We start from the raw sequence: 22,285 nt of genomic DNA on the forward strand, positions 1-22,285 counted from the left end.
TTCATGATCCTCTCCGATCCTCTCGTCTTCTAACCACCGAGCGGGGAGTTCCCACGGCAACTGATAGCATCATCCCGATGATCTTCCTCATCTCATGTCTATCACAGACACTCAGACCTTACAGAGAACAGTCCATGAAGTACCCTCCAGAACAGGGAGAGAGAGAACATGAATCCATCCATATATTACATACAGTCTGACTCAATCTATACACTATACACCATCCACCTCATCCACAGCTATACACACACACATCATACCTACATGATTCCAATCCCCAACCACCCAAAGAATCACTCATCAATCACACAAGAAAGCAAGACAACCCCAGCCACCAGCGTGGTCTCCCCCCATTCGTCTGGTCTTTCCCTTCCCACAGCAACGCATCCATCAGTCTCCACTATCGGAGACTAGATCAGACTAGATCAGACCAGACCGTGCTAATCAGACCCACCCCCAACCTCCTCCTCCCCTCCCAACCGCCTGATTTTCCCTACCTATCTCTTCCCTACCGACCTATCTCCCTAACAACCACCCTACGATACCAACTAACCATCTACCAGAAACAGACCTAGCCATTCAAAGTCTAGCCACCGGTTTCACCAGGAGCCAGCAAGCTAACCCAGTACAGTAGGTAGGTGCCGAGAGGTTAGTACGGCTGAGGCGAGCTGAGCTGAGCTGAGCGAAAAGAACCGGTTGGTCCAAACAAAGTGGGTCCGATAACACCACAGACCACCACTCATTCGATCTGGATCTGAGCGGGTGGATCCCAGATGGACCAACGATCGCGGTGGAGATGGAACCGGGAAGAAAGGAAAAACAGAAACACGGACGGACGACGGACACCAGATGGGTTGTGGGCACTGGGTTGGCCCGACGCCCGAGGTTGTTGCTGGGCTGGATCGCTTCCTGTTTCCGTGTAGGTCTCTTATCTTGGCTGTTTATTTTTTTTTCTGTGGTGTTTTGTTTATAGCTATCAGTTATTATTATCGTTGTTATTATTATTATTAGTATTATCTATGGTTGTTGATTTTTCTAATGTTATTTTTTTACGGAGACGACTCTGTAGAAGTGAGATTGTTCATTCCATTCTGATTCATCATGCATAGCATAGCATAGCATTGCATAGCAGTCCTATTATCATTAGTCGTACCATATCCATCATCCATCCATCAGTATTAGTATAGTATAGTATCGTATAATATAGTATCAAACGAGGGTATCATCATCCGGTCTCCACCCACAACCTTGTCCTCCAACGTATAGATTAATCCCAATAAATAAAAACAAAAAACATAAATAATAAAGAAAGTAATAATGAAGAATGAAGAATGAAGGAAGAAGAAGAAGAAAAAAATTACAACCCAAACGCCCTCCGCAACCGCGGAAACCGGCTCTTCCGCCCCCTTGCAAATCCCACGTCCAGTGCATGGCTGGCCGCTGGTTCCGGTGCAGATGCTGGTCCTGGTACTCCCGCACCGACAGTTCCATCTGCCGTCCGCGGCCGGCCGTTAGTAGACGCAGAAGTGCTTCCCTCCACCGGCGGGGGCCGCAGAGGCCAGCCGCTGCCGCTCCCCTCGTCGGTCGCCGACTTGGAGGATCTCTTCTTGAGAAGTCGGGGGGTTGGGGCGGCGACGCCATCATTCGCGGTGATCGTCGTAGTGACCCCGCCGACCGGAGCCGACTCCAGTACTGGCGGGGCATCCACACTCGACTGGAGACCACCCCTAGCCGGAGACTTCGACTTGCGGATGCTAAACCGGTGGAGCAGGCTAGGCTTGCGGCCGCTCACAGGCTGTCGGAGGAACTCCTCAAGCTGCGACTCCGTCATACCGCGGGACTTGGCAACGGCTGCGAGGGCAGGCTGCTGAGACGCGCTGGGGTCTGCGGCCTTGTTTGCTACCGCGCGTGGCTTCTGGGGCCGGGCGGCTCGTGACTCGTTGTCCGAGCTGTCTTCTAGCTCGGTCGAGTCGCCATCGTCGAAGCGGCGGGGAATCCCACGCACCGGGCGGAGATCGTCTGTGGCGCGACCTTCGACGTCCTCAAACCGTCGGGATACTTTGCGCCCTAGTCGTGGGTATGCGTGGCCGCCTGTGTCGGAGTCGGAGTCGGCGAAGCGGGATGTGAAGGGTACGCTGGATGGCTTGGAATTTTTGATACTGGGGAGCTTTCCTTTGGAAAAGAGGGATCGCTTTTCTCGCCGAGGGGTTTGGCCTCGTAGTGTTGCACGTAAGGTGCCTGACCCTGAGATCGACCCCGATGATATTGGTCGGGTAAGCGTGGAGGAGCGGTGGGATAACGGCATCGGCGTCTGGTGTTTGGGTGTGGACGGTGTCTCTGTCGGAGGGGTCCGCAAGGTCCGCCGCATGCTATGGTGCGGGCTGTGAGTCGCGCGGCGCGATCGCTTGAAGCTACTGGACGAATCGCTGCCGTTGGATGGCACGCGCTGGAGCGGACTGTGCATCTGCTCCCGACCCGCAGGCCCAGCCAGAGAGACAGGGCCCCACGAGACAGGTCTCCCTCTTCCTCGTGGTCCTGCAAGCTGACGCGCGGTAGGCTGCACCGAGGCGTCGTCATCTGCATGCCGCCGGGCGTCGGCCGACATAGACCGTCTCGGTGGCCCCGTAATTGTCCCATCCCCGGGCGTGGAACGGACCTTGCCGCTGGGCCGTGTGGGGAAAGGCGGGTAGGCCGACGAAAACGGGCGGAGGCGGTGCGGGGAATCGGGTGAGAATGAGCGCGGGACATTCGCACCCTCCGCTGGAGTCACCACACGTGCTATCTGACAGGGTTCGGGGACCTCAGGCATCTCTTCGGGCTGCTGCCTCAGCGGGTTCCGGTCTGTAGGGCCCTCCGACCGGTGCTGAGGCCGGCGCGTGTCCACGATAGCGTTGATGGAGCCGAAGCCATTGCCGTCAAAGGTTTCCTCCGCATCGCTGTAAACACTCTCTCCAGACTCGTCATCACTTTCTGCCCCTTCAGACGGAAATGTGACGCTCTTTTCAAGGGATCGTCTCGGGTTGTTGTGTCTGCCCCGGTCCATCTCCACCGACGTGCGGGGAAACCCTCCGGGCACGTCATACCACTCGAGACTCGCCCGCTCATTCTTGAATTCGGGAGTGGCGGGCTGGATGGCGATTCCAGGGATGTCCAGGCCCGATTGAGGCGTGCGTGGCGGCTTGGGATGACCATTTGTGGCCGTCTGTTCCGCAGGGGCCCTCGCCTCGCCCGCGCCCGTGACTGGGCTATTTTCTTTGGACAGGCTTGGCTTTGAGGAGACCTCAGAAGAGTCCTCAGGAACAGGTGACGGCACGCGATTCAGCTGCGTCTGCCTCAGCGGCTGCATCGGAGCGTTTGGCATGATGCCCCAGACGGCAGGTTCAGTCGAGGTGTCCCGCACCTCATCGAGCTCAGACGAACTCGTAGACTCATTATCGCTTTCCTCATGGACAGGCGGGCCCGCATACTGGTCTCCCTCTCGGTCTCGTCGAACGCTGCCGAAAGAAGGCAGAGCGCGTCGGGGTTTGAGCATCTCAGTGAACTCGTCCGCCAGCGCCGACGGGCCAGTCCTCCTTCTGTTCGCCCCAAACCAGCCCGTTTTCAATTTAGACCGCCCTGGGGAATCCGGGCAGACGTCCTCCGGGGAAGTCGGGGGGCTCGCGGCCACTCCCATGATCTCTGCTTCGTCGTCGAAGCTGACTTTCACTGGCTTCCTGCGGATTATTCCTGCGCGGACGCCATCATCCGAAGCTATAGAGGTCCCGTCGGAGCCCTCGCTCATGGCTGGACCAGGGCGTGCTGTAGCCCCCGTTATCCCGTCCGAGGAGAACGCGTTCTTCCGCGAATCCTTCATCGCGGACTTGACGGGCGACACCGATCGAGGCGGGGGACGGTGCAGGTTTTCGGTCGCTAGACCCCCGACCAACAGATGGTCGGAGAAGCGGGTAAGGCGCTCTGGGCTACTCGTGGGCTGCGAGGTAGGCGGCGATAGTGGATGGGTCGGAACCGGCGAACGGTGAGACTCGGGCGAGCTGAGAGGTGACGATCCTGATTGCTGTCGCCGTTCAGGCGTCTCTGGCAGTTTTGCGCCTGCCGGGGGTTCCGGGGACGCCAGTCCCACCGGTGGAGGGGTACTCGTTTTGTCTTCCGTGTCGCTCTGGAGGGAACGTTCGTCTTCCCGGTGGTCTTCTGGCACTGTTGGCGGTGATAAGGTCGGACCGGAATAGGGGCACGGTTTGCGATCAGGGACCTTCGCCAGCTTAGATTGAGGGACCCGAGCCCCACGCTCTGCAGGCGGCGCTACGCTCCGAACCATGGGGGCTGGGGGGGTATGTTCATCATTGCGGGGGACGATCGCCGCCTGAGCAGCGGCAATTGCCGTACCACCCACAGGGGTCGTCCCTCGGCCGGGACTGACGAATCTTTCCTTCGCTATCCCGCCGGGCGACGTGTTGACCGGCTGCCTGGCAACTTGTTGGCTCTGAGGAAGCGGCGCACTTGACACCCGGGCGGCCAGTGAAGCGCCAGACGCCGCGTCCCGCCGCTCGTAGGTTGTCACCGGCGGAGGGTCGGTCGGCGAGGTAGGTCGCGAATTCAGGGGGTATGAGAAATTGATGGAAGTCCTGCTCTCCGGCCGTTGCAGCTCCGGAACCCCATTCGACGATCCCCTCCGCCCCCGATCGACGCTCATCCCCCGCCAAGTATCCACGACGGGCGATGGGGGCCGCACGGTGGGACCCATACTGTAGGATCGCCCATTCGGATGACTGCGCGATGTATACTCGGACGGGATGGACGGGATCGGTGGTGTCGGGCGTCGCGGAAGTGTGGTGGACGAGGGGCGGTGCGGCGACTGGTCCCGAAAGGTCCGGGTGGTCATGGACCCCGAGCTGCGCGTCCGACGGAGGTCCTGGCGACTTGCGGGGCGCAACAGACTCGGGCTGGCCAAGTGCTGGGAGGAGGAGGACGAGCGACGCTGGACCATGCGTTTGGTCTCGACATTTTCCACGCGGGTCGGGGTCGGAGTGCGATTGCGCAGGGCTGTGGCGGCTGCGGCGGAGGACAAGCTGCTGGAGGAGGGTTGGGAATTGAGAAAGGCGTGGGAGGCGGCGGAATGGGCGGACTGGGTATTGGATGGGGATAGTGAATGCTTCAAAGGTGTGGATTAGAAAAGCTCTAGGGCCAATGGAGTGAGAAGGGAAAGGAAACAGTCCAGGACCAACCCGGTGATGTGAGGAGCTCTTCCGACGACGAAACATGGCGATGCACCGGGTGTCGCCGCGGGGGCGACCACGGAGGACGAAACCGCAGATGTGCAGGAGACCAGTCCAGATGTCGATAGATATATTCAGTATAGATGGGAATTCGGGTTTAGATGGGATTAATTGAAATAATCAATAGTAATAATTCAATGACAATAGACAATCATTGAATCAATAAATTAATGATGATAAATAGTACAGTCTGAGTAATATGGCAATATATAAGTCGAACCGATGATAAAACCCGGAAAAGAGAAACGATCAAAGGGAAAAGAGAAAGAAGAAATCAAAGAGGGGAAATGGAGGAGAAGAAGAACAGGAACGAGACAGGGATAGAAGACGAGAGAGTTTGAAGAAAGGCAGATCGACGACACGATTGAAGTTCGGTGCCAAGATGGATGGAAAACAAACAACTCAAAAGAAACTCCCGTCATTGCGTCATACAACAATGGGAATGAACAATCATGCCAAGTGAATCATATATTCATCTCCACTGCAAGGTGTTTTTCTTTCCTTCTGCAGTTGAAATCAGATAATCTCCTCTGCATCGGTGATTTCTGAAGAACACACCCACCACGCTTTTACCAATCGAGTGATGCCCAAGCTGAACGACGGGCACTAGGCCATGGTTTGAGAGAATCGAGGACACAGTTTGCAGATCTGTGGTCCATGCATCCTCATTTGGGTCTCTCATCTCGGAGGACTTTCTTGGTACTCCTGGATAAGTAAGGTCTCTGCTAGACAGTTGTGGACTTATCTCAGTCAAAGGAACTCTGTATCTTTTTCTTTATGCTGACGAGCGACCAGACAGGAGAGTGGAGTTCAGTAAATATATCTTGATCGAGTATCCACAACTCGTCCTATAACCATCTTGAATCACTCAGGCGATCGACCATTGAATGCGATATTGATATTCTCGTCCTGACGAGACTGAAGAGTTAAGACACTCTCAAAGACAATAGACAGCAGTCTATGCAATCTGCTTTCATTCGCAGTAGATCCCGCGGTATCTATTGCAGGCAGTCCTTGCAGCCATAATATTGTCTAGAAAGGACTCGGATCGCTAGCGAGTGTGCTGAGATCAGAGGGAGAAAGTTAATGATGAGAAGACCATAGCAGCAGGATCATTAAGTCTATCCTACTAACATAATCTGCATTCAAACACCTTTTTTGATCCTTTGACTGTCAGTCTGGGTAGACTTGGTCTATTCGATAGGAATCCATTCTGTAGTATACGATGTTGTTGTGATGTTGTAGATATCAGACTATTATCAGGGCTAGAATACACAAAGCAATATCATCATCAAATAATAGACTGATAAAGCAGTCTATCTCTTACAAAACAACCCCCAAACACAACGTTACACCCCTCCAATGCCAACAATGCCAATCAAAGCCATCAAACCGCCCCGTATCACAATCCTATCCCCCCATAAAAGAACCCCCAAACATAACCCTCCCCATCCACCCCCCCAAATGCAACAGTTACCACCCCATCCTCAAGTAAGCCGAACCACCTACCACCCCAAGGCCAAATTAGAACCAAACGAAGACCCCAAAAGCAGACAAAACAGGGATACGAAACTCGGGGCCAAATATATATATAGCATCAGCGATGATGGAAGACCCCTCTATAGCAGCGTGGTATTATGCATAATGTCAGGCCACATGGTGGGAGGGTAGGATGAGATGGGGGGTAGGACTAGAAGATCCAAACCGAGATGGTGGTTTTGTGCAGACGGATCCTGGCAAGGAAGAGGATTACCTATGGTTCCAGGATGAGGGGGCGGATGGATGAACTGGACAACGTGGCTATGGGTGGTAGATCTGTAAGGCTGAGGTTGTTTGTCTCGGGGAGTTTCCACGAGGACTAGTTGTAGTCTCCGACTTGATGGATTTGGATTATTCAGGGGTCTGGGATGATGCTAAAGATGGATAGTATAATGTGTATGGTATAACACAACGCATTTCTATATATATACTACCGTTTACTTTCCACTCGTACAACAATCACTTCAGCAGTATCCGTACTTCACACACCGTATAATTAAATCCCAGAGTTATAAATAAATCTGTAAATAACTAAATCTCCAAATAAATAGATAAACATACAATAAACGTTGTAAACAAGACCAAGTATCTAGCGTCAACCACGATAAGCCACCCCCCATCCCCGGTGCCCGCCCCCCCAGTCCGTAAATGCATTCGTGCGACCCCAGCCGGCCTGACATGTTCCTGGCCCGACTGCTGCAGACAGCTGCAGATTGCATGACTGCGCCCGATGAGCAGAGAAGCGGGAGACAGAGTAGAGTACGAGGGAGACAGCGCGCGAGAGAGAGAGACAAGGCTGATCTTAGCCCACCCCTCCCCATCCAATCTCCAGCACGAGTCCCTCCTGACCCCAGCTGGAGTAATATGCATGATATTCTTGATTCGACGCACCGTATATCAACTCTACATGGTACATCCAGCATGGATTGATTGCCAGGTGATGCAAAGAGCGGTGGGAATAGTAAACTAGATCTCCTGGAAACTTCGCCCGGTGTTCTCTGCATATACTTCCCTGCCTACCTGTCTGGGTGATCAGGTACAACAGGACATAATATACGCTTTGACGCTGACATGGTTGTAGCGGTTGGGTGTGTGATAATGACAGGGGATATATGTATGGGTGGTACATTGTCTAATCTTCGATATTTATACTCTGCCTATGGCTGTTGAGATCTACGGGGGCCAAATACATGATCGGATCGGGATCGACCAGGAAGAGTAGAGTATTTTCTGCCCCTTTTCCGGAAACTGGCCCCCAAAGGTACCTTACTTGGGTGTAAGCCTGTTATATATATATATTACAATAGATAGGGGGGTTGTTTTAATTATATTTCTCACATCATAGCTGAAGGGATCGTATAAACCCTCAGAAACAATTAAAAGGAGAAAACAAAAAGATCGTAGGATTAAATAAAATAAACAACAGAATAAAAACAAAAGTACAAGGCACTGCCCACAACAATAATATAGTAAAGACGCCCAGCGAGACCGACCGCCAAAACGCCCGGAATTAACCAGTGACAGAATCCCCACGCGGGGGAAAAGGGCGGTGGAATAGCAGGCACTAGGGTCAGGCTGGTCAGGTGCAGCGTGCATATGGTAAAATGATCTGCGTCCTAAACCGCCTCATTACTGTCCGTCGGGTTCGGCCGGTCGGTCGGGCACTGGAAGTGGAAGAGAGAGCCCCGGGTCTACGGTCATTGAGGCTCTGTCTGGTTCGGGTGGGATCCAATCCTGTCCATCCAAATCAATCCAATCCAATTCAATGCCGATCCACCATCTCATACCTAGGTATAATGGATGATGGATGACTACTACCAGGGACGGTAAGTCGGTCGGGCGGTCGGGGTACCTGAGACTTTACCTACCTCAATAATGGATCTATTGATTGAACCATGGGTCTGGTATGACCTACCCACACTACAGAATAAAATCAATACATTAATATCAGAATACGAGTGAGCGCTTGCCCATGTGGCTCGGCAGGGTGGCTGTTCACGGCAGCGGGCAGCAAGGCTCTCCATAGTAAAGACCATTCGGGTTAGGGCTTTTTTCCACCCCACTAGACACTAGATCTTTACAGTAGGGAGCAACGGTCGAACGAAGTCATGAATTGTCTATTAGGACTAAACAAAACAAAGCCACAGAGTGGGATGTCAGAAAAAACAGAAGATAAAATCAGAACACGCTCATTAACAGTCTTGATGTCGTCGTAAAAGGGGTCAGATACTAGACACGGGCAGACCCCACAATCTGACGGTCCAGATCCAACCCCAAGGCGTTCTTCGCGGCTGCATAGCACATCCAGGCCCAGCAAGCACAGCTTAGCTAGCCGCCCCCATTCTAAACAAAAAAAGAAACAAAACACAGTAATCCCAAGCCAAACACCCTCTCATCTATGTCGCATGCCAATGCAATATTCTTGTTTAACAGGGGAAAAAAAAAGAAAAAGAAAGCAAAAGAAAGGAAAAAGAAGAAGAAAGACAGAACAATAAAACAAACAATCGTTCACATAACCGTTTCATACCAATTCATGTCGATAATAGACTCAATGCCGCTCAAAATAACACAATCAAAGGCCAAAGCCAAGCTCAAAGGAGGATTACAAGCACAGGATTCAAGGCGCAGCCTCAGAATCTAATTAAAAACATGAATCAGCTTCGGTTGCATCAACCGGACCCGGGTGTAAGCAGTGGATCTTACCTTGACGAAGAGATAGTAGCAAGCTAGAACAGCCACACCACTCACTTGGCAGGACGGCAACCGGGGCAAATGGTGTGGCTGCATATCACACACTGGGGTTGGATGTTGTAGAGTTTGGGTCCGTCGTTGCACTGGCAGCAGAAGTAGAGGGTGGACGAGCTGTTCATGACGGGCTCTGTCAAGCCGTGGCTGTGGTAGTTGGGGATGTCCGCCGGGATGGCAGAGGCCAGAGGAGAGGCGCCGTAGTTCGTGGAGATGCACATTGTGTAAGGTAGGGTTGTTGATGGGAGGAACAGGTCACAGAATACCGCGACGTGTCAATGAAGCAGCTTGAAGACCGGCAGGAAGGATAACCACAAGAGACAGAAATGTGGTCACGATCGATCCGGTGAGGTCTGATACAGCAGTGTTGCAATTGTATAGACGAGGTAGATATCAAGAGACACGACACGAAGCTAACAATAGAGCTTGGAGGAGAGTATAGATGGATAAGAGTAGTCAAGATTGGATTTGGTTTGAGATGATGATGAAAGAAAAAAAGAGCCTGAGGACTGGACATCAGAGTGATATATATAAGAATTGAGAGAGACGATTGAAGCTGCGCAAGACGAATGGCAGCGATGATTCATACAAGGCACCCTTTCTTCGCCCTGGGTGCAGCCATAGGCAAAAAGATCCAGTGCAAGGTCTAGGAAATAGGCAGGCTTCAGCCTGTGCCCCAATCGGGCTAATCCGTTTGATCTCAGTCATCCTCAATGATCTCTCCGACTCCTGAAAAAGACTGGCTTTGAGGGTTGATCAGCGACCATGCAGGTGGTGTGGCTTGGAGGGCAATGGGCGATTGCTGCTGTCGGGACCCTCAGGACCAGGGGGGGGCATGATTGCAGATTCTGGACCGTTGGCAGACCCAGATGGATTCCTGAGCAATTCGAGCCGAATGAATGACGTCTGACAGACATTTGGAGGGGGGAGGTGAATGGAATTGATTCAAGACCGCTAGAATTGAGTCAACGGAGGTTCACTAGTGCTGTCGAAAAGGCGGACTTGAGTGAGGCTTGGACTCCAGCTTTTTGCCCTGGAGACCCTCGTTCTTTCTTTTTTTTCTCCGCCATTCGGGTGATTTTGAATGAATATTATTCCCCTTCATTCTTTGATTACTGCTTCGATGATTACAATGAAATTAAGAAAGAAATGCAATATTCTATAATTGTTGATTGTTGAGAATATCCCCTGTTCTCTTCAGACTCCTTCTTTTCCAACAGTTCTTCCTTTTTTTATCTTTTATTCTTGTATTTAATTTAATTTACTGATTTATCTCTATGGGGCGTTGGTTGCCTATAAGGCTCCACTTTCGACCTGAGGCAACGAGGCTACCGTTCTCTCCCCGCTAACCCCGATTTTCTACCATGATTGACCGCGAACAAGAGACCGACTGGAATCATACTTCTTTCATCTTAGACCCTGACTGGACCTGCTGAAAACCTTCCTCTGACTCGACTCGGCGGTGATCTTGACCGTCAGTTCGATACGGTTTGTCGGGCCTCCCAGGGCGTTTTACTCATGCTTTCTGCGGTCTGCTCATCTGCCACTAGGCCATCATTTGGACCCTCCCCCCCCCCTGTCGCTCAGCCATCCTCATCATCATCATCCTGCTCCAGCTTCACGAAGTATGACACACTATTCGTTTTGGGCGTCGGGGTCGCGGCTATGTTGATGATTCGAGGTTTATGTCTTTTTTTTTATTATTCATTCCAATACAACAGCCCTGATGATTCATCCCAGGGACAGGGGAAGAACGAATCCTGTCTCCTGTCATCTTTCCGCAACCATGGAAACTTTCCTTTTTGTTCCTTTTTGTTTTTTCTTCGATCGCGTATTTCCTCTGATTCGTCTAGTGTCTCCGGTCAGCTGCCGTGTCATGTGTGTGTCGTATGTGTCAGACTGCGATCTTGCACCCACCGGCTGGGTCTGTCCAACGGTCTCCCGATTTTACACTCCCTGAGGTTTTTGCGACGGGTTGTTGGGAACTTCTGGCCCCCGTCCCCGTCCCTCCTTCCTCCTACTCTGTTGATCCTGCGTGATTTCTGGTCGCGAAGCTGATCTACGAGATGTATTATTATTGACAATGGTTGCGCTTATGCTACAGGGTTCCTCGACTCGTTACACGTCCCGTATCAGAGTCACATCGATCAAACAACCCTACACCTCGTGTGTCTACGATCGCCATGCGCTTGCGTTGCCCTGGGCTCGAACCTCGACGTCACATAGATTGCACTAGATTCTCCCGCATCGAATTCGTAACTATCTTAGGCGGAAAGATTGGTGCCTACGCAAGAAGGCATCAGCTGGTAGACAAGTCGACGTGGACAGTTTGCACGACTGTTCGGTATTCTGCCTATTGAGCGGAATTGCTGACGAAAAGGCTGGTTTGGTGATAGATCAGGGATAGTGCGGGGAGCAATACGACCTGGTGGGCATTGCGCGAGGTTTTTCGACGTAGCCTAGACACGATGCATTGAAAGTGGTGATAGGGACTGTCGTAAACATCTCCATCGCTTCAAATCGCTTCGAGAACCAAACTATTCCCCGTAGCATGTAGAAACATCCCTGACAGTCGAAGATCAACGCGACTATCGCGATCGTCTATCTTATCAGCGCGTGAGGCTCCATGACGTCATTGCGGCTGTGCTTGTCGAATTTGGCATATTTGTCCAGTTGGTCCTGTTTGTTCTCGGTGCCCGTTCCGGCTGGACCTTTTTCTCCGGCTGCTCCTGATGCTCTCCACAGACCCTGATCAACTATCGAATCCTGCGCTATCGTGTCGCTTCAGCCCACAGCTCGCTCGGGGTTATTTCCCAGCCTTGTTGGTGGTGTATACCCAGCTGAAAATTCGTTGTCGTGTCATACGATGGAGCCTATCTGATCCCTTACGCCGTCTATCTTACACCCAACTCTATCTATGCGGCGCCCACGGTCCGCACTCGACAATTGAGTTCAGATGGCGCGGCCGGACAGGCGCATGAACCTGGCCGTAGCGAGGGCCATTCCTCCGATCTTGCTAGGGATCGTCATTTATGCGGCGTATGCTATCACGAAGCCGTTATGCAGTGAGTGCTCCACCCCTGAACTCAGCTGGAGTGTCCGTCGGGCTTACCCCATTTCCAGTCGACTATCTTATCAATCCACTCCCGAAATATCACCACCGCCGACGGGCGGGCGCTGGCGCTGCCATCATTGCGGTCTTCTACGTCCTTCTAATACCCGTGTTGGGCACGTACCTTCGACTGTTATATAATGTTATGTGGGCCCCGGGGTTCCTGCCTCGAGCCGCACCGCCGAATTCGGATCCACAGCCGGACGACGAGACGTCGAAACATCACCACCACCGAGGAAGCCACCGGAGGAAGAAGAGTCGTCGGCGGTCGAGGACAACGGAGAAGGCGGACCGGCCCGATGTGGATCTAGAGAGCGGGCTCCAGTATAGCCCGACTAGTGATGGCGCGTTCTCCACCGACACGGACGGGTTGGAAGACTTCTACACAAAAGATGTGTTTGTCTGCCAGCCCGACGGAAGGCCGCTTTATTGTTCGACTTGCCGTCGGTATAAGCCGGACCGGGCGCACCACTGTCGCGAGGTGGACCGATGCGTCGCAAAGATGGACCACTTTTGCCCTTGGTGAGTGGATTCTCTGCGTGTGCGCTGGGCGCAAACTAACGAGGGACCTAGGGTCGGCGGCGTGGTGTCTGAAACTTCATTCAAATTCTTTATCCAGTTTGTAACTTACACGATGATATTTTGCTCCTATTGTTTGATCGTCTGCGCTGTCTTCACGGCAGAGCTTAAACGAGAGGTGAGTGAGCTCTGGCCCAGAACGTGGGAATACCTGACTGACTGTGACGATAGTCCGGTGCAGCCAATGCCCACTGGGCGGTTGCTATGGGACTGTAAGTATTGTCTGGAAGCGCGCCTCTCTAAACACCCACTAACAAACAACAGGGCGGGCTTTTTTGGATTTTTCACCCTCGGCATGACCCTCAGTTCCCTCCAACTCGCGACGTCCAACCTTACAACCATCGAGAACCTCAACCGTCGCTCGGCGGTCTGGACGCTCGCCATCCGCATCCCAGAGCGCATCCTCGCGAAACTCGGCCCGAACTCCCAATGGGCCCCAACCTACCACACCGTCACCTATCCTCTCCCACCTCTGCCATCCCCCATTCCACCACCACCACCACCCGCGGACAACAACGCGGCCGCACCGCCCGACTCGGAGCCCCAGCGGCCCCCTCCAACAGCAGCACCCATCCCATCCGCCCCCTACCCACCCCCAGAAAAGCAGCACGTCTTCGCAGTCCTACAGACCCTCCCCGGCGAAAACCCCTTCGACCTCGGCCGCCCGATCACAAACCTACAGCAGATAATGGGCTATACCCTGCTCGATTGGCTCCTCCCCCTCAAGCACAGCCCGTGCGCGGACCACCACCGCCGCCCCGAAAGCACCTTTGCGCTCGGACCGGTCGTTGACCGCCTCAAGCGCGAGGCAGGGCTCGAAGCGCCCGATTCCCTCACGCCCGACGGGGGAGAGCATAAGCCTGGTCATAGACACCGGCACCGGAGGAGGAGTCATAGGCGAGATGAGAAGTGATTTGATTGATTGATTGGTTTTAGTTGGTTTTGCATGGGTTTTGGTGTTCTTTTTTTCTTCTTTTTTCTTCTTCTCTTTCCATCCATCCATCCATCCTTTCTTCCATCGATCATCAACCCATCCATGCACACACACACACACACCCTACACAGTTGCATACATATATACATACATACCCCGGCTTGGTTTGGTTTGGCTTGGTTTAGTGTATCTTATTTTATAAAGCCCAGGTTATCCTATTCTATCCTAGTCTAGCATGGTCAGGCTAGCTGACTCACTTGAGTCACGCACTTCGTGACCTATTCGTCATTAACTAATTAATTGTTTACTTTCCTTCTCTTCCTTCTTATTGTCTTCTTTCCTTCCTCCATCCTTATTAGTTTCTTCCTATTCTCTTGTTATTCTCTTCTTATTCTCTTTCCTATTCTCTTCTTATTCCCTTCTGATCCTCTTGTTCTCTTCTTGTTACCTTCCTGTCCCCTTCTTGTCCCCTTCTTGTCCCCTCTTATTCCCTTAATATCCTTTCCTTATTCCCTTCTTCTCCATCTCTCCCTCTATACATAATTATCACGTGTTCCAATCGCTTATCTCCAATTATCTCCGTAGGATCTGCTTACCCACCCAATAAGCCACTAGACACCCGCCATCACATCTATAAAAGTGGTGATTGGAAACTCAAATACAAAGTGCGTGCCTACCCATCTTGATAGGTTCAAATTTCGATACAAGATGGATGATCTGCGCTATACATATATGCATATATGCATACATGCACGACACGGGAGGTAAGTAAGTAGGTAAGTGCGGATGGAAATAAATCAATTTGCATGGTCTATTTGTACATTGTGAACGCTGCACTCTGAAGAAAGCAAATCCAGTGTCTGGAGTAGACAAGATTGAAGAAAGCATGGAAAAGAAAAGAAAAGAAAAAGAAGAGGAGGAAAATGAAATCTATCAACACGTCGGCATCGTTGAGAAACATCCCATCATGAACATCGTTTCTAGAATACACGCGTCGACCAGAATAGGAAGGTCGATAAGGTGGAAGATGAATTATGCGCCGCGGCAGGTCGAGTCTTGTGGATGGCCGCAGTCGACGCACCGCTCTGGACTCAAGTCCGGGTTGTTCAAGCAACCGCAGCGACAGCAGTACCACCAACCCCCCATTGGGTGGCGATAACCGGTCTGGACGGTGGTGGGTTGGATGTAGATGCTGGAAGTCATGATCGCGAGGAGGTGAGGTTGGAGACTGATGTGAATTGCACTGTAGGAAAACCGTGTGGATGAATGAGGTGGGACGCTTTGGGAGTGGAGAGGGCCTTCAAAGCAATTGGTATCAAGGATTGACAAGTAGCAGGTGGTGCAGCTGTTTCCAAACTAGTGAAACGACTGATATGGAAGCTTGGTTGGTTAAGGAAGTTAGATTGAATCAATATCCTCGTCTTGGTCGAGGTGTCGTCCCATTTTATAAACATCCAAGAACCATGTTTGTCTCCGTCAAGGCCGTTTGTACCTTCAAGCACCATGGCCCAACAGGGCGGATATACGCATATGGTTCCCAATTTGCCCTTCAGGCGCGCATTGATGAAGCAATCGCCACGGCCAGGAGACAGAACCAGGGGATACACGCATTGCATCTGTATCAGCCACCATCGATTAACCACCAGACGTTCTTGCCTGAATACCCAAGCGGTCTGCTAGAAACCAAGACTTCATAGGGCGTCAAAGGCGCGCAGCCACTGTAGATGAGGCTGGTGTGGCTCGTTTCAAGTTCCAAAGATGACTCAACCAGGAGCGACGGGCCTCACGCGTACTCATGACAATGTAGGACAAGCCACTCTAGACACGCCCTTCCACCCAAACGATTTTGTCACCAGATCGGTTCCCCCAGATGCAGAGAGTGTGGCTGAGCTTGTATGTTGCGGGTGAACAACCTCTGTAGATCTTCGTGTGCCCGTCCTGCATGGTGTCTGGTTTCGGCGGGCTCCGTTCGAAGGGCGTTTTACCCATCCGGCATTGGCCAGAACTAGCCCATGCGACGGCATACCGACAGAGTGTGGTAGAGCTTTAACATACCCGCCCAGGGGAGTGCAAAATCCCACAGAAAGGACGTCGGACCTCAACTTGGAATCCCGATGTTTCTCATTGAAGGGATGTGGAGGGGAAACTGACGGGGGACTCTGGGCCGTTTGCCGAGCATATTCGGACATGGGTACGATGATACATCAGTCGATCCACGATCCTCTAAGGAAGAATGCCCCGAGATCCCTCTGTTGCCGTGCCAAGCGTCGTAGATATTCACCCCTGTGTCGCCTGGTTGCCCCCGCGCCCCCCTCCCGTTTACATGAAACGGAGGAGCACCGCGTGAATTCACGGGGACGATTCCGCCACGGCAACAGGGGGAATTAAGGGAAAATCCCGCACCGGCCGCAGTGAATGTCGGTGAGGCATCAGGGCACTTGAGACTCGTAGCATCGATATGAGAGGTGGAACTACCCTAGTGGGAGCTTCACCGGTTCGCCGACTGTCCCAGGGCGGTAATAGCTGCCCAAGGCCGATCTTGCGTAGTAGACGCGCAGGGCAGGGGTGAAAAGTAGGCGCAATAACGCCCTTGCGACGGATCAGGCGCCCAGGCGATGAGGTAGGCGAGGCTGGCGCTCGAGTACCCTCGGCCAGCTGGGGCTGAGCCCATCTTCTTTCCCTTTGGAAACCCCAACAATAGACGACCGACGACCCGCATTCCGGACGACGGTCAATGCCGGGAGGCCACCAGCTAAGCCGATGCGTTACCATGTAATCCAACACCGGGGAGTCTAGATCGACTTACCCACCGGGGGAATGCATGGAAGGCATGCATATCTCCCGTCTCTGGTCCTTCTAGAACACGGAACATTGCAGCCGCACGATGCCCCGGACTCCTCAATTCTCCTCGGGGCCGGTCCAACCCAGCCGGAGGGATCCAATAGAATGCAATGACGTCTTGTCTCTCGTGACTTTTGACAAGGAGTGGGGATATGCGACAGGGGTGCTTCGCCCGTCGGGCAACAAGGAAACCCACCCCGACCGCACCGGAATGGAAGGATAGTGCGAGACGGGAACCAGAAGAAGATAACGATGACGATGATGATGACAAGGAATGGAAGTGAAGCATGCCAAGTTCGGACTAAGGCTGTCGGACTTCAGCCGTGTGTGCCAATGATTGACGTAGATTGACCACGCCTACAACTGGAATGAAGAAATGACGGATCTGAATGGACCAAGGGCGGGGCCGGGGAAGGGGAATGTGGAGACGCCCCGATCGCTGGGATCAGAGGAAGAGTCGAAACCATACCACCTCGGTAGTATCGACCAGGAAGTGTAACCCTCAAGTGATGATGCAGAGCCTCATTTCATGGAGGGAGGAATCCGTATGGTCGGAATGGAGAGAGAAGGACGAGAGTGAAAGAGTATTGAAGTGGAGAAAAGAAGACGATGAACCGCTGGATCTCGTGATCGGGGACACCCAAGCGGATCATTTCCATGGTTCTTCTTCTCCTCAACCATCCAGATATATACTTCAACATCTACCTGCTTACCTAGGGACATACAAGGAACGATGGATAATGCGTATCCCTTTGGCTAGGTGAGTCTACTGTGATTCGCTTGATTCCAGCTTTCTCGTTTATTTCGTACGTCTCGTCCTACTCTACTGCCCGGGTCAGACGCGATTTCGTCACTCTGGGCTTCAGATCCGATGAGTCCGGTCGCCATCTGCATGGGTTCCGATTCGATTTATCTTCTGCTGACCTCTGAATCTCTTCAACCAGATATTTCTTCTATTGAAACTCTCCCAATCGTCCATCGTGTCAACTCGATTGATACTGAGACAAGACTCTCTCCAAACCGTACCCCGAAACGATCGACAACTCGGTCGCCCCTCGGTCGGCGCCTGGCGAATCAGGCACTGACAGATCACGACCGCACTGGATCTTCTCTCTTCTCTCTCTGCGCTTCAGTCTCTTTCTTTGTTTTGCCCCTCACTTTCTGCAATCATCTGTTCCCTTCTCTTTGTTTCTTTCTTTCGATTGTGCGCCTTGGCCCTGGCCCTAGGAAAATTCTTGCGCCCGGACCCTGCTTCAATTGTGCTCTGACTCAATTTTCCCTATCCACTGTTTGCATCGCTCAACTTAAGCTGTGGTTCACAAGATCGTCTCGAGCGCTCGAGCTCCCGAGGTCTCCCCACCTTTTGTGTGCGATTTCCTGGACTCAAATTGATCGGATTCGCCCTCTCTCACTATCGAAATAACTATCAACATCATCCAGAACTGCGGTCACGCTTGTTCTGGTTTTTTTCTTTCTTGGAAAGGTGTGTGCAGGATGAGCCCTGGAGCGCGTTATCGCACCATGTCTCCGAGTAGTTCGCGCATGGTTGACCCCATGCGTGCCTCCACCGGAACGGTCCCGCTCAGCTCCCCCTACGACCCTTACGACCTCTCAGCCGTCCGTCAGGGGCTTCCGGCGTCTTATACGTCTTCCCCGGTTCATGAACCCCGGTACCTGCGGGAACCGCGATTGGAGGCCCAGCGGATTTCATCCAAGTCCTATCGAGACTCGGATCATGGCACAAAAGTGAGGACTGAGTACGCTATCCGTTCTCGGCCGCGGAGCAGCACGACCTCGGTGGCAGATGGACGACCAGAGAATCTTCATCCCAGAGCCTCCCCGGTAATCACGGCAGGCTATGGTCGGACCCCAAGTCCTCTTCCGAACCACGAACGGTACCTGGTGCCCGCGTCTACGAGTCGGCATCAAAGGCACTACCACCTTGCGCCTACGGATTATTCCAGTGATACCGGGCGGCTGGATCCCAATGCGCGAGCTGGGAGGTCGCGGACGGCCCACGGCGCCTACCGGGGCTACGAACATAATGACCGGTGGCGATACCCGCCCATGGGAAAACTTCGCAAGGGCGAAGACATTGACGATTACGAGTCCTACACCTACACCAATCCTCGCGAGCAGTTTGAGAAAGATTCGGCGGCGAGGTTGCGCTCCGACCGGGGCGGTTACCGCCGCGATAGACCACTGAGTCTGACGGGGATTGACGATTCCCAATGGACGCAGCGCAAAGAGCCCCGAGCGCTGGGCCCCCCTCCGTCCCAGAGGGGGTTCGAAAGGCTCGATCCGGACCGTCGTCTCACCTACACGTCCGGCGACAGCGACGCTGATCTCACCAGCGCACGGCGACGACGACCGCCTGTCGCTTTGCACCAGGACCCCGACGAAGTATACGACTCCTACCGGGACGACCGTGAGGAGGACCATCATCGACGCCACCGGCGACGACCCCAGCGACCCGATGAGGTGGGCAGTCGGCCCTCTCACGGAGACGACCGCTCGCCACGGACGCCCGCTACAAAAGACTTGGTTCTTTCGGGGGGCGCACCCGGTCTGGGGACGGCGGGTCTGGCGAGTGGGTACTCGGGGGACTATGAGCTGTCGCCCCGCCCCGACCGGCCGCACCCAGACGACCACGACGGCCGTCCGCGTCATGGCCGGTCGCGCCGACCGTCCCGACGCCGGGCTGGGAGTGACTCTGACGCGTATAGTTCCGACGAGGACCTCAAGAACTACCGTCGAGAACCGCCCGCCCCGCGCAAACTGCCGAGCCCCAACGGATCGCCCAGCGGCAGTGACCGGTCCTTGGGGATTGAACCACGTCGACACCGGACGCACTCGCGGCGACGGACCGGAGACGTGTCTAGTCCGCGGCAATCCGGCAGGCTCAGCAGGATCGAGTCGCCCCCAACCAAGGACATAATGGACACGCCGCCCAAAGGGATTCTGAAGCGCCCCAAGGCCAGATTCCCCGAAGATCCCAATCCAGTGCGGGAGGGCGTCGCCCCGCTCAAAGACGCGCACAGCAAAGGCATCCCGCCGGGAGCCCGGTGGACCAAGATCGATCGACGACTGGTCAACCCAGCGGCGTTAGAAGCCGGTCACGAGCGGTTCGAAGAACGGAGCGAGTACGTGATTGTCCTGCGGGTGCTAAGCAAGGAGGAGATCCAAGCGTACGCGCTCAAGACGCAAGAGATCCGAGGTAAGCCGCCGTCTCCACCCCGCCTCCAAAGCGCACCATATGTGACTAACGCGAGCCAGATGAGCGCTACCAAGAGTATGTAAACGAACGCCGGCGCCGACGCGAAGAAGACCGACGACACGGTCGCATCACAGACGACTTCTCCAGCGGCGACGAGGAAGACGACGACGAGGCGCCTCTGGCCATTGAGGGAACGTCTGACTCCAAGTCCGCGAGGGTGTCGAAACCGATGACTGAGCCGGCAAAAGCGGCTGCATAATTTTTTTTCCCCTATTTTCTTTTTATTCAATATATCCTCTTTTTCCCTTTTTGGCCAACCTCAGCAAGCAATGCTGGTGATCATGTGGCGGGCGAAGATCAATCGCATGGATGCACAGCGCGTACGGAGTACGCATCTGCTGTCTCTGGGCGTGTGCATGTACGACAATAACCTCTCGCGCAACGATTTGATTTGACAGTGGATTTATATTCGGGTTACTCGGGATGAGGTGTTAGCACAAGATATCCAATCGCAGGGAAGCAATATAGCAATCATACATTACTTATTTCTTTTTTTTCAAACATGATTATTATTATCGTGATGATGATGATGATGATGATGATGATGATGACGATGATGACGATGATGATGATTCCACCCGTGGGTTCACGCTCACGCTCACCTTCACGTTCATCTGCATCTACCTACTACCCAGGTCGCATGTCATGCAAACCCTGCTGAAGCAAACAATCGCAGACAGTCTCTCACCCAATAGATCCGCGCCCCATACTACATAAATCAAGAACAAGAAAAAGGATTTACGCCCTCCTGACCCTGCTTGCCACCAGCCACAAAACCGAGATTGGGGTGACACTGTGCAACCGGACCGGGCCCAGACAATATCCGGAGTGAAAGGAGAAGGAGAAGTAAGGAAGACGGGAAGGGAAAGGAAAGGGGGGAAAGAAACAAAAATAAGGAGAAAATCAGGATTATCCAGGTATGCAGTGCGTGAGGGAAGTCTGGTACTGGTAGGTAGGAGGAGGTCATCTGCTTGATGATGAGGTTTCGGTGTCATATAGTCAACTTATTGTGTGCATTGGGTAGCTGTACATCTGTGGATATACTGGTTTTTCCATCTACTCGTAATAAGGATACTCTGCAGAGATAAATAGTCTTCTTTGGTTTATACATGTATACTTGTTTGTGCATACCCTTGGAAGAGCCCAAGCAGTGATTGATGATTGATTGGCATATATGTACTATGTATATCGACACAGACGCAGTATGTATGTAGGTGGTATGTAGCACACTACCCATGCAGCGAAAGTGAGAATCAGACGGCGTGGGTTGGGTCAGAGAGTAGAGCGATCGTTCCAAGGGGGTGGTTAGGGTATATTCTGCTTCTGTCCCTGGTGTTCCATCCTTACCTGCTACCTTGTTCATGGTGTTGAAGGATGAAGAGAATACGGAGTAGATATTTACTCAGTGGTAGGAAAGTCTATAGTACAGAGTAGGGAGACGTTCTAGGTAATAGACTAGAAACAATCAGTAGGCAAGGCCAGTCATGCCAACCGGCAGGGAATCGACGGGTAAGCATGGGTCCCTTGATATCTTGATTCTCTGCACGTCTAGCAGGTCTCTTTCTCGATGCATCGAATCGATTTATTATTAATCTACTGATTGACATCTATATCATTTATAGTACTGTATGCAAGTATGAGGTGGCATCACCTCACCATCAACTTTCCTCTCCGTAATAAATTTATCCCCGGTACAGGCAGGTCTCGACATAACGTAATACTTACACCACGACCGTCATCAAACAATCCCCCAAGACAAACACTAACGTAGTAGCAGCAGGAGCAGCAGCAGTAAACCTAAGTATTGATTCAATCCGTGGCAACCTCATCATTAACTGATTGGATCGCCTAATCAACAACGGACGGAGTCCGCTTCCTCCCCCCGGTCAATATGATTCATTGGCTGATCGCATCTCGACCACTCGGTAACGAGGGCAAACAAGTTCAAGAACGTTCTTGATCTCCGTGGCGCTGGGCCTTTCCGA

General features: G+C 52.8%; 4 protein-coding genes across 4 annotated transcripts; 2 read left to right on the forward strand and 2 right to left on the reverse strand.

Moving 5' to 3' along the window:
• Positions 1 to 1,263: 1,263 nt before the first annotated feature.
• Positions 1,264 to 5,349, reverse strand: P168DRAFT_110383 (uncharacterized protein). The gene is made up of 2 exons (XM_024832551.1): positions 5,223 to 5,349; positions 1,264 to 5,149 (listed from the first exon to the last, which is right to left on the reverse strand). Exons 1-2 carry the CDS (start codon positions 5,256 to 5,258, stop codon positions 1,358 to 1,360), a joined length of 3,828 nt encoding a protein of 1,275 aa, XP_024694961.1. The 5' UTR covers positions 5,259 to 5,349; the 3' UTR covers positions 1,264 to 1,357.
• Positions 5,350 to 8,990: 3,641 nt separating this feature from the next.
• On the reverse strand, positions 8,991 to 9,778 carry P168DRAFT_316379 (uncharacterized protein; the record flags this gene model as incomplete). Its single annotated transcript, XM_024840004.1, has 2 exons — positions 8,991 to 9,012; positions 9,609 to 9,778. 2 exons carry the CDS (start codon positions 9,776 to 9,778, stop codon positions 8,991 to 8,993), a joined length of 192 nt encoding a protein of 63 aa, XP_024694962.1.
• Positions 9,779 to 12,285: 2,507 nt separating this feature from the next.
• Positions 12,286 to 14,469, forward strand: P168DRAFT_302727 (DHHC family palmitoyltransferase). The gene is made up of 5 exons (XM_024838688.1): positions 12,286 to 12,622; positions 12,681 to 13,191; positions 13,243 to 13,366; positions 13,420 to 13,460; positions 13,513 to 14,469. Exons 1-5 carry the CDS (start codon positions 12,514 to 12,516, stop codon positions 14,159 to 14,161), a joined length of 1,434 nt encoding a protein of 477 aa, XP_024694963.1. The 5' UTR covers positions 12,286 to 12,513; the 3' UTR covers positions 14,162 to 14,469.
• A 3,683-nt stretch (positions 14,470 to 18,152) lies between these two features.
• P168DRAFT_110516 (uncharacterized protein) lies at positions 18,153 to 20,651 on the forward strand. The gene is made up of 2 exons (XM_024832552.1): positions 18,153 to 20,240; positions 20,300 to 20,651. The coding sequence occupies exons 1-2, from the start codon at positions 18,518 to 18,520 to the stop codon at positions 20,497 to 20,499; spliced, it is 1,923 nt and encodes a 640-aa protein (XP_024694964.1). The 5' UTR covers positions 18,153 to 18,517; the 3' UTR covers positions 20,500 to 20,651.
• Positions 20,652 to 22,285: the final 1,634 nt, after the last annotated feature.

Source organism: Aspergillus campestris, assembly GCF_002847485.1.
Source record: "Aspergillus campestris IBT 28561 chromosome Unknown P168scaffold_3, whole genome shotgun sequence".
Classification (NCBI taxonomy): domain Eukaryota; kingdom Fungi; phylum Ascomycota; class Eurotiomycetes; order Eurotiales; family Aspergillaceae; genus Aspergillus; species Aspergillus campestris.